Source organism: Kogia breviceps, chromosome 4 (genome assembly GCF_026419965.1).
Source record: "Kogia breviceps isolate mKogBre1 chromosome 4, mKogBre1 haplotype 1, whole genome shotgun sequence".
Lineage (NCBI taxonomy): Eukaryota > Metazoa > Chordata > Mammalia > Artiodactyla > Physeteridae > Kogia > Kogia breviceps.
Window position 1 is genome coordinate 116,073,453 of NC_081313.1, and position 13,287 is coordinate 116,086,739.

At 40.6% G+C, this 13,287-nt stretch overlaps 2 protein-coding genes across 5 annotated transcripts in view; one reads left to right on the top strand and one right to left on the bottom strand.

Annotated features, from left to right (window-relative positions):
• CTNNA1 (catenin alpha 1) overlaps positions 1 to 13,287 on the top strand; it is a 195,783-nt gene that overhangs the window by 133,576 nt on the left and 48,920 nt on the right. Inside the window, exon 1 of one of the 3 annotated variants that reach the window (XM_067031728.1) lies at positions 4,974 to 5,495. The exons of 1 other annotated variant lie outside the window; for it this stretch is intronic. The gene's annotated coding sequence lies outside the window, so the exon portion shown is untranslated. Of the gene's footprint in view, positions 1 to 4,973; positions 5,496 to 13,287 lie in introns of those variants that run through there. One more of the 3 variants, XM_067031727.1, reaches the window with a different exon arrangement.
• Positions 466 to 5,111, bottom strand: LRRTM2 (leucine rich repeat transmembrane neuronal 2). 2 transcript variants are annotated; one of them, XM_059061276.2, is made up of 2 exons: positions 4,648 to 5,111; positions 466 to 4,282 (listed from the first exon to the last, which is right to left on the bottom strand). In XM_059061276.2, the coding sequence occupies exons 1-2, from the start codon at positions 4,649 to 4,651 to the stop codon at positions 2,736 to 2,738; spliced, it is 1,551 nt and encodes a 516-aa protein (XP_058917259.1). In that variant the 5' UTR covers positions 4,652 to 5,111; the 3' UTR covers positions 466 to 2,735. The 2 variants fall into 2 exon arrangements, with proteins under 2 accessions (XP_058917259.1, XP_066887832.1); XM_067031731.1 differs by having other exon boundaries at positions 1,146 to 3,854; positions 4,648 to 4,769.

Below are 13,287 nucleotides of genomic sequence, written 5' to 3' on the forward strand. Positions count from 1 at the left end.
AAAATTAAAAGAAATTCTGCCTTCTATAGGCAATTGAAAAGGGAAGTTTGTGCTTTAAATGGAAAAGGAAAATGCTATTTGGCACTGTTATTCACTTTTCTCAGAGAACATTGCCCAAAAAATGAAGGGCCAAAAAAATCTGTCAATTTTCAACTGAAAAGTATGCCTTCGTGGCCTTGGCTATGCTGTTCCCCTGAATTACTAAATGGCTTGCTTTTCCAATTTTCTTTGCTACATACATTAAGGATTTTTCCAATTGACGGTCCATTTCACTAACTGTAATCTTTAGGATTAATGTGGGGACTCCCAGCCACTATCTCTCACCCTTCTGCTCACAGTTTCAATTAATTTTGGGTTGTGGTTGAAATGATGGAAACTACCTCTCTGCTCTCCTCCAGGGCTAGTGGAATCTTGTGTGTCTAGGACACAGTTGTATTGTGATAAAGTTGTTCTCTGACAAATGGCCATGGTTACCCTGATAAATGGGTTGGTAAATTTTAGCTTGTGGAGCTCTCATTTGTAATGGGGCTTCTGATCCAGCCGTTCTGTAAGGAAGCTGTGAGACGTGCTCTATGCCATAAAATCAGCTTCTGTCCTTGCCCAGGCAGGCCTAGTGTCTGCTTTAACATGAGGTGAAATGCTCACTGCTCAGGATCAGCTGAGATGGGCTGAGATTTTGCCAAACTAATCTACCCACCTTAAAAATTGTAGAGAGCACATTCTTACCATAATTTGTGATCTTGTCTTTTTACTGAGACACATTTTCTTTGAAATGTAGGTAGACATCCCTCTCTTAGTATTAAATCTCATGGATTAAACTGTAATCTTAACATGTTTCAATTCAATCCTGGGAAGAAATATGCCTTGATTGAAGGGTATCATGTTAAGTAAAAGATAACTTTTTTTATGGTAGTGGTTTTCTCCAAGAATTTATGCCTTTTTTCTCATCAGCAAATGTCAGTTGTAAAAATGCTCATTCTTCTAAAATCAAGTCAGTAGTCTAATTTCACGGTTTTTGCTACTACATACATGGAACCTCATTTATGGAAAAATTCTGTGTCAATTGGTAACTTGCATCTAAATCCTAAATATGTCATAGTTTCTCCATAGAAATCATAATGGAAGAAACAAAGTACTTGTGGCTCTTTTCTACACGAAAAGTGTGGCATTATCATTTTTAAATTACTGAACATTTATATTAATACCAGAGAACCTCCCCCCATCCCCTTTCCAGCTGCAGGTCCCCAGGCCTTGCCCTGTTTGATGCAGATCATGTATAGTTGCCCATTTGCTTGGCTGCCTTTTAACTTTGCTAACCTGTTTTAGCAAGAGTCATATTTCAAAATGCTGCCTTTCTCTTTCATCCCCTCACCTCCTTCGAGTTACCACTGTGTGGCTGCATAGGCATATATTGTGTTCTGCCATGAGAAGGTTTGCCTCAGATATGTGTTGTTCCCTTCACCTAGAAGGACCTGCTCTTAGAGTAAGAATAGGTATCTATTAAAAGGTCAAAATTTAGCATATAATATTTATAAAATGATTTTTTTCAAGGTTCCTTTAAAATATATTTCTAACAAGAATCAGTATTATGCCTGTTGCTAGCCAGTTATTTTTAATTTGGCTCTTTGAGGCTTGAAGATCAGGAAAAGGCAGAAGAAAGAGGTTTAAACCCCTTTGTCAAGGCATCTTTGATCATGGCAGTTGAGGGAGAGATGGAGGTGGGGGGTGGAGGACAGGGGGAGAAAGAGAGAGACTGGGAGAGAGACTGTATTTCTGTGTGTGCTTTCAAACTAGAGTGAGCAGCTGGTCGTAGGATTGCTAAATTGACTCAGTTTATCTCTTTTCTCTCAAATAATTCTAAATCTTTTTTCACATATAAATGTATATATAGGATTTAGTAAACTAATTAGTAAAGTGATAAATTAATACTAGTATAAAGTAAGTATCTAAATGCCACAAAAATCAACGTGTCCATTATAAGTCAAACTAGAGATATGAAACGAAGTCAGTGTAATTATTTAGTATTGATTTCATTGTAATGACACCTTTTCACAGTCACTTGGATTCATTGTTTAAATATATTAAAGAGTCCCTCAGCTTATTAGAATTACATAAAGGGTTCTGATTTCATGATATGGACTTTGATAATATCTATTAACCCAGGCAAAAACTTTGGAAGAAGAGTGTTTAATATTGACCAGTCTTCAGCATATGTGAAATTCTACTCCCCACGCTGGCAGTAAATAGTAGGTTTGAGTAAATACCAAATTATCATACAAGAGAACTTTGCTAAAGTCTCCTTTTAAGCAGCAAGCCAGTTGTGGTACTTGGGGTAGAGAGCAATGATCAAACAAGTATTGATCCATATCTTTCTGCTCAGTAGCTTCTTTCCAAACTGCCTTCAGTAGAAAAAAAATAGCATATGGAGACCTTAGGGTAAATGTTTACCCATGATAGTGTATAATTACATACATGAAATGTCTTATTTTGAAGTAAGCATTTTTAGACTTTCCAACAACAGTGCAAATTAATGTGAGCATCACTTCATTTAACACTTAAAATATGGTTTCATTAAAAAAAATTTAAAATACTTCAACACGTCAGAAACCTAAGTCTCCACTTGGTTTGGAAAAATTAGCCTTAATGTCACCATTGGTAAAAATTAGATATGTATTTAGCCCCTACTATGTAAAATAGGTTACTTATCTGATGTGATTTTTGATGATGGGTAGATATTATACTTCACATTCTTTGTATGGCAGCTGCTGACATTTGCACTGTCCATAACCATTAATGATGATGAAGGGTCCTTCATGGGTGGGTTCATATTCATTATATGGTCCTTGGTCTGACATGTTTGACATATGGAGTCGCGTTTGGGATCGGAGCTGCCTGTGGTTCTGAATCATTGAGCACTGCCTAATTCTTCTTAAAGTGGGAGGGCAGCACTTCCTGGAGATGAACACTATAAAAATAATAAAAAAGAAAGAAAACAATAAAGCCATTGTTCCCGTAATTACCCGCTGAGTGAAGATGGCATTGTCTGGTTCGGGAAAGTGTTCTTCAGTAGTAACTGCTATGCCCGCAGTAGTTGGGATTTCTTTGTCTCCCACATGGTAACTTGATGAGCTTATTCTTTTTGTATATTCAGTGGTTGGATCTTTATAAGTTGTAGCCATGGCGGTGACAGTGGTTGATAAATTCCAGCAGAGCTGAAATCCGTGGACTGCATCTAGTATATCCTCTCCTTGGGTGTGGTCGGGGCTGTGGCATAGGATGGAATGCTCCCACCGACCTTGGAAACTGCCCAGCCAGGAGGCCAAAGCACATATTCGAGGGCTGCATTCCCACAGATTGCCAGAGAGGCCAACCGTTGTGAGGGATCTCAGGGAGTTTAAGATCTTGGAATCAAGGCTGTTTAACTTGTTGTTATCCATGAGGAGTATTTTAAGATTAGGCATCGTTTCAAACACTGTCAGGTCGATGGCTTTTATTTCATTTCCAGTCAGGTCTAGCTTTTCTAAAGTGCCCCAGGTCCACTCCATCCCACATGTCAAGTTGCTTATTTTGTTCCATTGTAAGAAGAGTGTGTGCAGACTGGTTAGCCGTAGGAAATGAGCAAAATTAATCTTCGTCAGCTGGTTGTGCTCTAGGTGAAGCTCTCTCAGTTTGATTAATCCTGCAAATCCATTGCGAGCCAAACTTCGCAAACGGTTTGTGCTCAAATCCAGAAACTCCAGACTACGACAGTCCCAGAACAGGCGTACTGGGATAGTCCGCAGGGAGTTGGACCGTAAATGCAAGGTCTGTAGCTTCCGGAGGCCATAGAAGAGCTCTGGGTGCAGAGATGACAGCTGATTAAAAGACAGGTCCAAATTTTGCAGGTTAATCAGTTGGGTAAAAGTTGTGTTTGGTAAATAAAATATTTTGTTGGAACTTAAGATTAATTCCTTAAGTTTATATAGTCCTTGAAAAGCATCTTCTTTTACTGTTGAAATTTGATTATGGTCTAAGTGGAGCCAGGTAAGTTGACTGAAGCTGGCAAATTGATCCCTTTCGAGCTCTGTGATGTGATTGTGCCTCAGGGACAGGCCCAGAGAGCCCTTGTCTGTGGTGTTTGGCACTGAGTGGAAGCCCTGAGAGTCGCAGTAGAAGAGCAGCTTCTCACAGCGGCATTTGGGTGGACATGCCATACCCAGGGCAGGCAGCATTTTTAAAACCATACTCATTGCATATATTGCTGCCAGCATAGGGGCCCCTAATGGCCACTTGAAATGTAAGCCTGCAGAATATAATTTAAGGAAGACAAGAAGATAGGATATTTTTCAGCAGAGCGTATGGGCTATTAAAACAACAACAACAACAACAGCAACAACATAACATTATGGCAAAGATTTCACTACGTATAACTTATTTTTCATTTGCTGCAGAAACACTAACCTTGTTAGTATGACTAGAACAAAACTTAAACCATTAAGAAAGAAGATAAAACACATCCTGTCATCAGCAATATATGTTTTTACCTAAACCTCAAAATCCAAAAATGTGACAGTGATCTCCCTCATAAAATGTGAATTCAGTGGCTTATTATTTTAAAAGCGTTGATTCCTTGCTGACTGTACAAGACACATAAATACATGGACTTACCCATTCTTCTGAGCACATTGGAGCCTGCATTCAGTCTCGGTTGTCAGACTCAACGCAGTGAGTCTGTAAAAGGCTCTAACATGCGGGAGCCTTTGACCAGTTTCCTGTTTTCTGTGTCCCAGGCTTTCCGAGTAAAATTGAATCCACCAGGGTGAGTTGTTTTTTCCTTAGGATATTCCTCTCGAAAGCACTGGTTTCATTTTTTGTGACCACTCTGATCCCCTAAATCAGTTTTAAATATAAGTTATTAATTTCGTCCTCCTCTAACTGCTCAGCTGGTTAATCAAAGCTTCAGCCTCTCCTTTCTGCAGCCGTTAGTTCTCTCGGTCTTAACTTGTTGATGGCAGATGGGCGGCTTGTTGCAGAGAAGAGCTCCTGGAGCAGCATGAGTGCATTTACTGAAAAGCTTTTCCGAGAAACGGCACAAGAATGGATTTGCTTATGTGCTGCGACCACACAGAACTGTATATAGGCTGACGTCACCGGGTGACGTGTCTTTTGTTTGGGTTTTCCAGAAGCTTTACTGTTATAAAGCAGTGTGCTTTGTAACAGTATCGGGGTCATTGTAAGACCCCTGATTATAATGAAGCGAGAAAGAAGAACTCCTGACTTTAAAACATGGTATTCCTTCAGTGTAGGAAGCAGCAGTGAGGTTGTAATAAAGGCTGCATTCAAGAAGACCCGTCTGAACAGTGAGTTGGGTTAGCAGAGTGATGATTTTTTAATGCTTGGGAGAGCCAGTGTTAGACTGCCGATTCTGCATAGAGAGATCATCTAAATGGGCAGGAGCCTGCATGATTTATGAAGTGCTGATTTAACAGCAGCCTCTGCAAGTGCCTGCTGCTCTGGTAATTTGGAAAGCTACTCAATCACCTTGCTGTCATGCTTGGTTAAAATAGAAGTATGACTATGATTTGCTTCAAATGTGTTGGTAAACTAGATAAATGGGCTTTGCTTCTTTGTCATTAAGAGTTTAACATCATAAACCAAGAATAAAGGGTAAAAAAAAAGAGGTTGGAAAACAAAGCATTTGGTTATTTTGCTCTTTGAGAATTTCAGGAGAAAGCTAATTAAAAAGGTTCTCCTTCTCTGTCTTATTTTATATAGTAGTGTTTTCTCACAGTGCTAATTGAAAAATAATGCTGATTTGATCTTTGGATGTCTTAGTAGGAGAAACGGGTAGGTTGATACAGTCATTTAATATTGCATGACCTAAGTGTTAACAGTGGAACAGAAATGATTTAGGACAAGTGGTATAGCATGGCTGGATTCTGACATGGTCCCTTGTATTTACCTCAGAATTTCACCTACTTCTTCAGCTAAAGGCCTCTACTGCTCTGGGATTGGGGCATTGTGACCCTCAAACAATAGAGCATTTGCACACTCAATGGTGCCTATTGGCACACTTAAGAACTGACTTTGAGTCTTGTACTAACTGTTGTTGAAATCTCTCTAGGGAATACAAAAGGGCACTCATACTCTGGAACAGGATTTTTGCTTTGGCTGTTTTTACTTGACCTAACACCATCTTCTCCCTCTCGAATAGTATCACTTTTCAGAATTTGGTTATGACTGTACAGCTCCATGTTTACTATTGTATAAATGTAAAAGATATTTCTACTTTGAGTCAGGGTCATATTTCCAGGCCTGACAAAGGTAAGGCCTTTTATACATGTGACATTATTGTTATTATTTTTTTTTGCGGTACGCGGGCCTCTCACTGTTGTGGCCTCTCCCGTTGCGGAGCACAGGCTCTGGACGCACAGGCTCAGCGGCCATGGCTCACGGGCCTAGCCGCTCCGTGGCATGTGGGATCTTCCTGGACCAGGCACGAACCCATGTCCCCTGCATCGGCAGGCAGACTCTCAAGCACTGCGCCACCAAGGAAGCCCCATCTGACACTATTGATTTGGCCTTCCAGGCCATTTCTCCCATATCATTGGCACTTATCCTTAGTAGGTCTTGTCTCAGACCTGAAGGCAGAAATCTGAAAACTACCCATTGTGTCTGTGAAACCAGAACATCATCAGTCTGTTGGCTTCCAGGGGCTTTATCACACTGGGCATGTGTAAGAAGTTATTGTCTCAAGGGGTATAGTTTCTGTGTTGGAGTGTGGTGCTAGAGTGAGGACCGGAAGACTCCAAGGTGCCTTCCTCAGCGCTCCGTGGAGACAGCAGCAGCTGCAGGTGTGTAGTTTGTCTCCTCCTAGAAGCAGACCCCAAGGTAGGATTAGAAGTATAAGAATTTTATTGAGGAAAATGCCTGGGATGTGTAAAGGGAGAGAGAAGACAACAGGAATACACTTAGGTCTGGTAGAGTCTAACAACCATGGGGCATGTCTGATATCTCTAAAAGGAGAAGACTGAAGGAAAGACTCTGAGGGCAGTGCAGTTCTAAGATAGCGTGCCCAAGCCAAAGTTACCCATGAGTGGAACCTCTTATTCTCAGGAACTAGTACTCCCACTGTATTCCTGCTTGCTGGTTAAGGAAGGGGGAGGGAGAGGTCCTGTTTTAGAATTCAAGGATGCCACTCCCCCAACTGACCTTGATCCTTTCCATAGTCTTTCTCTCTTGTAGGCTAGAAGTTCTTAACCTGGGTCCATAATTGGCTTGTAGAATTTTGTTGCTTGTGCATTTTTCTGTGGATAAGGTTTAATCAGATTCTTACAGGGTCTGTGACCATAGGTTTCAGAGTGACCGTTCTATAGGAACTTGTTCCCAAAACTTGCAATGAGGGGAGTCTGACAAGGGTGTTTTTTTTGTTTTTGTTTTTGTTTTTTAAGGAAAAGAAGCCCTTGGGATACTGTAAATGCTCTTATTGAAGTCAGCTACCCTCTGATTTAAAAAAACCTTTGCGGGCTTCCCTGGTGGCGCAGTGGTTGAGAATCCACCTGCCGATGCAGGGGACACGGGTTTGTGCCCCGGTCCGGGAAGATCCCACATGCTGTGGAGCGGCTGGGCCCGTGAGCCATGGCCACTGAGCCTGCGCGTCCGGAGCCTGTGCTCCGCAACGGGAGAGAGGCCGCAGCAGTGAGAGGCCCACGTACCGCCAAAACAAAACAAAACAAAACAAAACAAAAACCTTTGCAAGGCAGGAGGAGCTGGATTAAATTCTCCCCTGAAGTAACAACTTTAGTTCCATGTGGAGAAAAGCATTAGAACCAATTGGATTAGAGCAACCATGATTAGGAATGAGTTGTATGTGAAAATTTAGAGGGAAGAGCATTTCCTTCCCCTTAAACTCTTGGTTCCTTTCTGCTCTGTAGTCTGCTTGGCCTACTTCTTACATACTAACAAATGGAAAACCCTTAAATTACATTATCCCAATACTGCTATAACAGATTTGTGGGCAAGGAAAATTGCACAGAAAGGCACCAGTGCAATCAAGAGTAATTTTTTTTTGTGGTACGTGGGCCTCACTGTTGTGGCCTCTCCCGTTGCGGAGCACAGGCTCCGGACGCGCAGGCTCAGCGGCCATGGCTCATGGGCCCAGCCGCTCCGCGGCATGTGGGATCTTCCCAGGCCAGGGCACGAACCCGTGTCCCCTGCATCGGCAGGCGGATTCTCAACCACTGTGCCACCAGGGAAGCCCGAGAGTAATTATTTTTTGATGCATCTGGAGAAGTGGGCAGTAATGCCTGCCGTATTACAGTACCCAGAGAGCACAGTCCGTCTAGGTCACCAGCCATCTTGCCCACTTGCCCTCTCTTTGGGTTCAAAAGGTTTAGACTGTGGAATCAAAGAAGATGTGGTGTTTGTCTTAAAATTGGTTGAAGTACCATAGTTCCTACTGATGGAATTTTTAAATCATTTTTTGATCTTTATCTTTCTTTAGCTAAAAGGACTAAAAAGAAACCCATGTTCTTTCTGAATTAAACTTTTTCTTGGTTTCATTTTACAACAGCTTTATTCTGCATACATATGCCTTTGACTTAAAGTGGCAGTACAACCTCTGGAAGGTACTTTCCATATCATCTGTTTCAATTTTCACTGTTTTAGTTGTTTGTGACAAGGCAAAGGACAAGTAAAATCTAGCCCGCCAGTCCTCTCTGTAAATGGTTGTAAGCAAATTAAATGAGTCATGTGTCAGGGCTTAGGTGTTGTAGTTACCTGTATTACTCTACATGATAGTTTGCTTTGAATATATATTGCTAATTAGGGACAAATATTTCCCCACTTGGAGAAACAGATGTATGGGTATATACATGAAATCTTCTAATTTTTGGTAGAGAGGGAGCTGGATTTTGCTTTATGCTAAAGAGTCAAATGTTTCTTAACTAATCATGCCCAACTCCAAAAATTTTAATACCCCAGCACCCAGAGGTGTGGTGAGGAAGCACAGAGGTGCTCTGGAGAAGTATGTTAAAATAAACCTTTTTGCTTCTAGTCTTGGTCATTGTTCCTTGGAGATCTCCTTACGATCATCAAAAAGTGGGTGGAGATCCAAGATTTGTGGGTCTGAGTATATTCCCTCCTAAGAACCTTTTAGGGTTCCTAGTTCGCAGCCACATACTTGGGCCTGTATTGTATCAATACCTGTATTAGAGTTGAGTGGGTTTTACTAGCCTGTTTTTGGAGGCGGGAAAGAAAGAGGATGGGAGAATATTCTGATAAATCCTAGAGTTCACTGCTTTCAAACGTGTGTATTTGGAGACAAAGATTGACTGTTCTTTTAAACTATTTATTTATTTATTTGCTGTGTTGTGTCTTCGTTGCTGTGCGCGGGCTTTCTCTAGTTGTGGCGAGCAGGGGCTACTCTTTGTTGTAGTGTGGGCTTCTCCTTGTGGTGGCTTCTCTTGTTGCGGAGCACAGGCTCTAGGTGCGCGGGCTTCAGTAGTTGTGGCATGTGGACTCAGTAGTTGTGGCTCGCAGGCCTAGAGTGCAGGCTCAGTGGTTGTGGCGCACGGGCTTAGTTGCTCTGCGACATGTGGGATCTTCCCGGACCAGGGCTTGAAACTGTGTCCCCTGCATTGGCAGGCGGATTCATAACCACTGTGCCACCAGGGAAGTCTGACTATTCTTTTAAATTTTTGATTTGCTCTTTAACAACTACTGGGGTTTGGCACTAAACCATTTGTTATCTTCCCAAGAACCAGAATTTATCTGACAGAGGCAGATAGAATATGTAAGGATTGATGGACTTACCAATCTGTCATGTTAGAGATGGGCTAAAGAGTAGTTGATCATCCCAGGTAGAGCCAGAGGATCTGAGAACATTTAAAATTCTAGGCTCTTAGAGTTTTGGTGAAATCACAGGGCACCACTGTTGAGTGTAAATAAGTATCTCTATTGCTGGGATCTTTCCTTTCAAAAGCCCTTTAAGAAGTAGACTGTCCATGTTAAGCCTACAGAATCCCTATTTTTGACCTCGTCCTTGCCCTCCATTAATTGTGATTTTTAAGCTGTTTTGTTATCTTTATTAAACATGACTGAGAAAGGAGTTGGAAGTAGTGATGGTTACACCAATGATGATGAGCTATGTCCCTTTTGATGCTGTGACTTAACAAAGTTTGGTTTTGGAGGCATGTGCTTTTTGGCAGTTGTTGGTATTGGTGGGGTGGCAGAACTAGGATCATATGACAGCCTAATTCTGTTGTGCTAGCATTGTGTTCTGTGCCCAGGGCTAGAAACTACAGCAGTAAATTTTGGGGTGATGCACCTTAGGTAAGGGAAGATTTTCCATAGAAGTTTGGACAGAGGTACATTTAGACTACAGAAATCTTTTATTTCACCTATTGTAGATATCAAACCAACCCAAACCAAACAGAACTGTCCTGAGGTCTTGATAAATGCGTAGACTGTTTGAAATTTATATTGCCAAGCCCTTTTCTTATTCTTGCTTGCCAGTGGCTTTATCGTGTTCATGTTTCCCCCATTCTCTGTGCATGGCAGGCTTCGTTTTTTATTCTGAAATAGAGCCGAGTTTGCTTTTTTTTGTTTTGTTTTTAAAGATTTAATTTTTAAAAATTTATTTTTGCCTCTGTTGGCTCTTCGTTGCTGTGCACAGGCTTTCTCTAATTGTAGCGAGCAGGGGCTACTCTTTGTTGTGGTGCGTGGGCTTCTCATTCTTACTAAATAAATTAATTTTGTTTGTGAAATATTTTACAAAGATTTCTTCCAGTTAGTCATTCGTTTTTTAAAGGTTTTATGGTCTTTGCTATATATACTTAATTTTAATGAATGGCAGGAGAATCTTTTCCTTCTCGTTGGAAGGAAAAAAAAAGTTTGTTCTCCCAGAGGTCACCACCAAAATGGGTAAAATCCTCCAGGAAATTCTAGTTCTTAATACTTAAAAAAAAAAAATCAATTACAAACTTAAATGTAATTTCCTGTATGACTTTTACTTACTGCTCTGACCCACTGTTATGTTATTCTGAACTTCTGTCAAGCCCAGCACAATAGTGTCTTGCTGAATTAGGGGTTGCTCTGAATTATTTTATCTCAGATTAGAAACCCTCTGAGAGAAGGATTATGGCTAATCCTGCCTACTCCAGTGGATGTAGAGTGCTCAGTAAAGATTGTCTAAATAGATAGAAGTCTGTCCACGCAGGAGGAAGGTGGAATGGCTTCTTCATGCTTCTCTTAAAGATTGGTTTTAAAAGCTCTTTCACTGTCTCAGCCAAAACTGTGTTGCTTAGAGGTAGTCCCAGGTATAATAACCTTTGCCTCTCCTCAGTTCAGCTTATATTTACTTGTTGAGGGAAGCTTTATGTTGAAACCCCAAACATACAATATCTTTTTCTTAGAAAGCCCTTTTGTCACTGTGTAGCAGGGGCATACATACCAACATTGAGTGAGTCTAGGTGGTCTCTCTGCTTAGTGGAATAGAGTCTCTCAATTAGGTGGGAACCGAGGGTCACTAATTTTAAAGATTCATTGGGCAAATTTACTTTGGCCTAGCCAAAACTAGAAATACAAAATCATAACAGCCTTAATCTCAAAGAGAAATAAGATCTTGTTTTACAGATCAGCAAGCCTTCTGCTTTCATCAAACTCATTATTAAGTTTGTAAGTGTGTGTACTCACCCCTATTATATTTTAAATTATTGGAACTGTAAACTTGCTATTTGGTCTTTTTTTTTTTTTTTTCTTTTTTATTAAGGGATGCTTTGATTTAAAAGGTGGTCTGGGCTTCCCTGGTGGCGCAGTGGTTGAGAGTCCGCCTGCCGATGCAGGGGACACGGGTTCGTGCCCCAGTCTGGGAGGATCCCACATGCCGCGGAGCCTGTGCTCCGCAACGGGAGAGGCTACAACAGTGACAGGCCCGCGTACTACCAAAAAAAAAAAAAAAAAAAAAGTGGTCTGTCTATTATAACCTAAAAACTTCAGTAAGTAACTGCTTCTGAACTGCTCCCTACTGATTAATGAGGCATAAACCTCTATTTCCTAAAGTAACAAGAAAGACAAATAAATTGATTTTTAAGGTAGTTTGACAAAGAATTAACAGATTCATTGTTGTGTGAATTTTGCCGTGTGAATGTAATTCCCTCAAAAGTCAAGTTTAAGGATTTGCTTTTATATAACTTTCTAAGTATTATAAATCCTTCTACCCAAATTGAGGACATTGTAGGCAATTAGGCTCTCATGAGGTTATTGAGCCCAACCTTTGGATTTCAGATAACAGATGTTTTCTGGAGTAAATGATCTATTAGAAACACCCCCAAAAATGTAGCTAGGTACAATGACAAATTTTACTAGGTTTACTTCAAAGTGAGTGCTTGAGTATCTAAGAAGTGTACTGAGGATAGACAGTTGTGCTCAGAAAAAAATTTTTTTAAAAAAAGAAATGTACTGAGACTTTCCTGATTTAAGCATTAATTATGAGGTCAGTTTGATTTTTTTTTTAAATTCAGTTTTAGCCACCTTTGCCTTAGATCCTGGTATTTTGATCTTTGAGATTGTCAGTAACTAATTATACTTGTCAAGTTCTCTTCTGACTGATGGCCATGAATAAATCACAGTTTATTCCTACAGGTAGAAATGCTCATATTTTCTCAGTTTTTGTTGAGACTCTTTTTTTATTCCCTTAAACCCATTAATATTAGTGGATTACTTAACTTTATTGACAGTACTGTTGGAGGAAAAGGTTAAGGATATGACCCTGACCAGATTTGATAGGGACCATATCAATGTGTCAGTTATATTTCAACTTTTAATTTTAACTCCTTTTTTGTCTCCTTTCTGTCTTCTGCTAAATAACCTGTATCCATCAATATTCCTTCTCTTTTCTTCTAATAGCCCAGAGATGGAGGCAGAGGGACAAGTGTCATTGTCTCCATTTAACAGATGGGGGATAAGAGAGAGATTGAGTAACAACTGTACATTAAAAGGCACTCAGAAAGTGTGTAACCACATCTCCCCATCCCCGGCTATTTACCTACTATGCTGACTTATGTACTGATGACATATCCATACCAGAATGTCTTGAGGGCAACCATGGGTAGAGAAACACTGGGTTAAATTCCTTTGTCCGTTCGTATCTCTTCTGTCTCTTCTGTAATTACTATATGTTTTACAGAAAGAGCCACATTTGTTGACAGGGAATTTTGTAAGGAAAAACTTTTAATATATTTCGTAGTTTAACCTAGCTGATGTCTTACTAGGTATTTCTAAGCACATGGCTAGCTATCTCTACCTGGG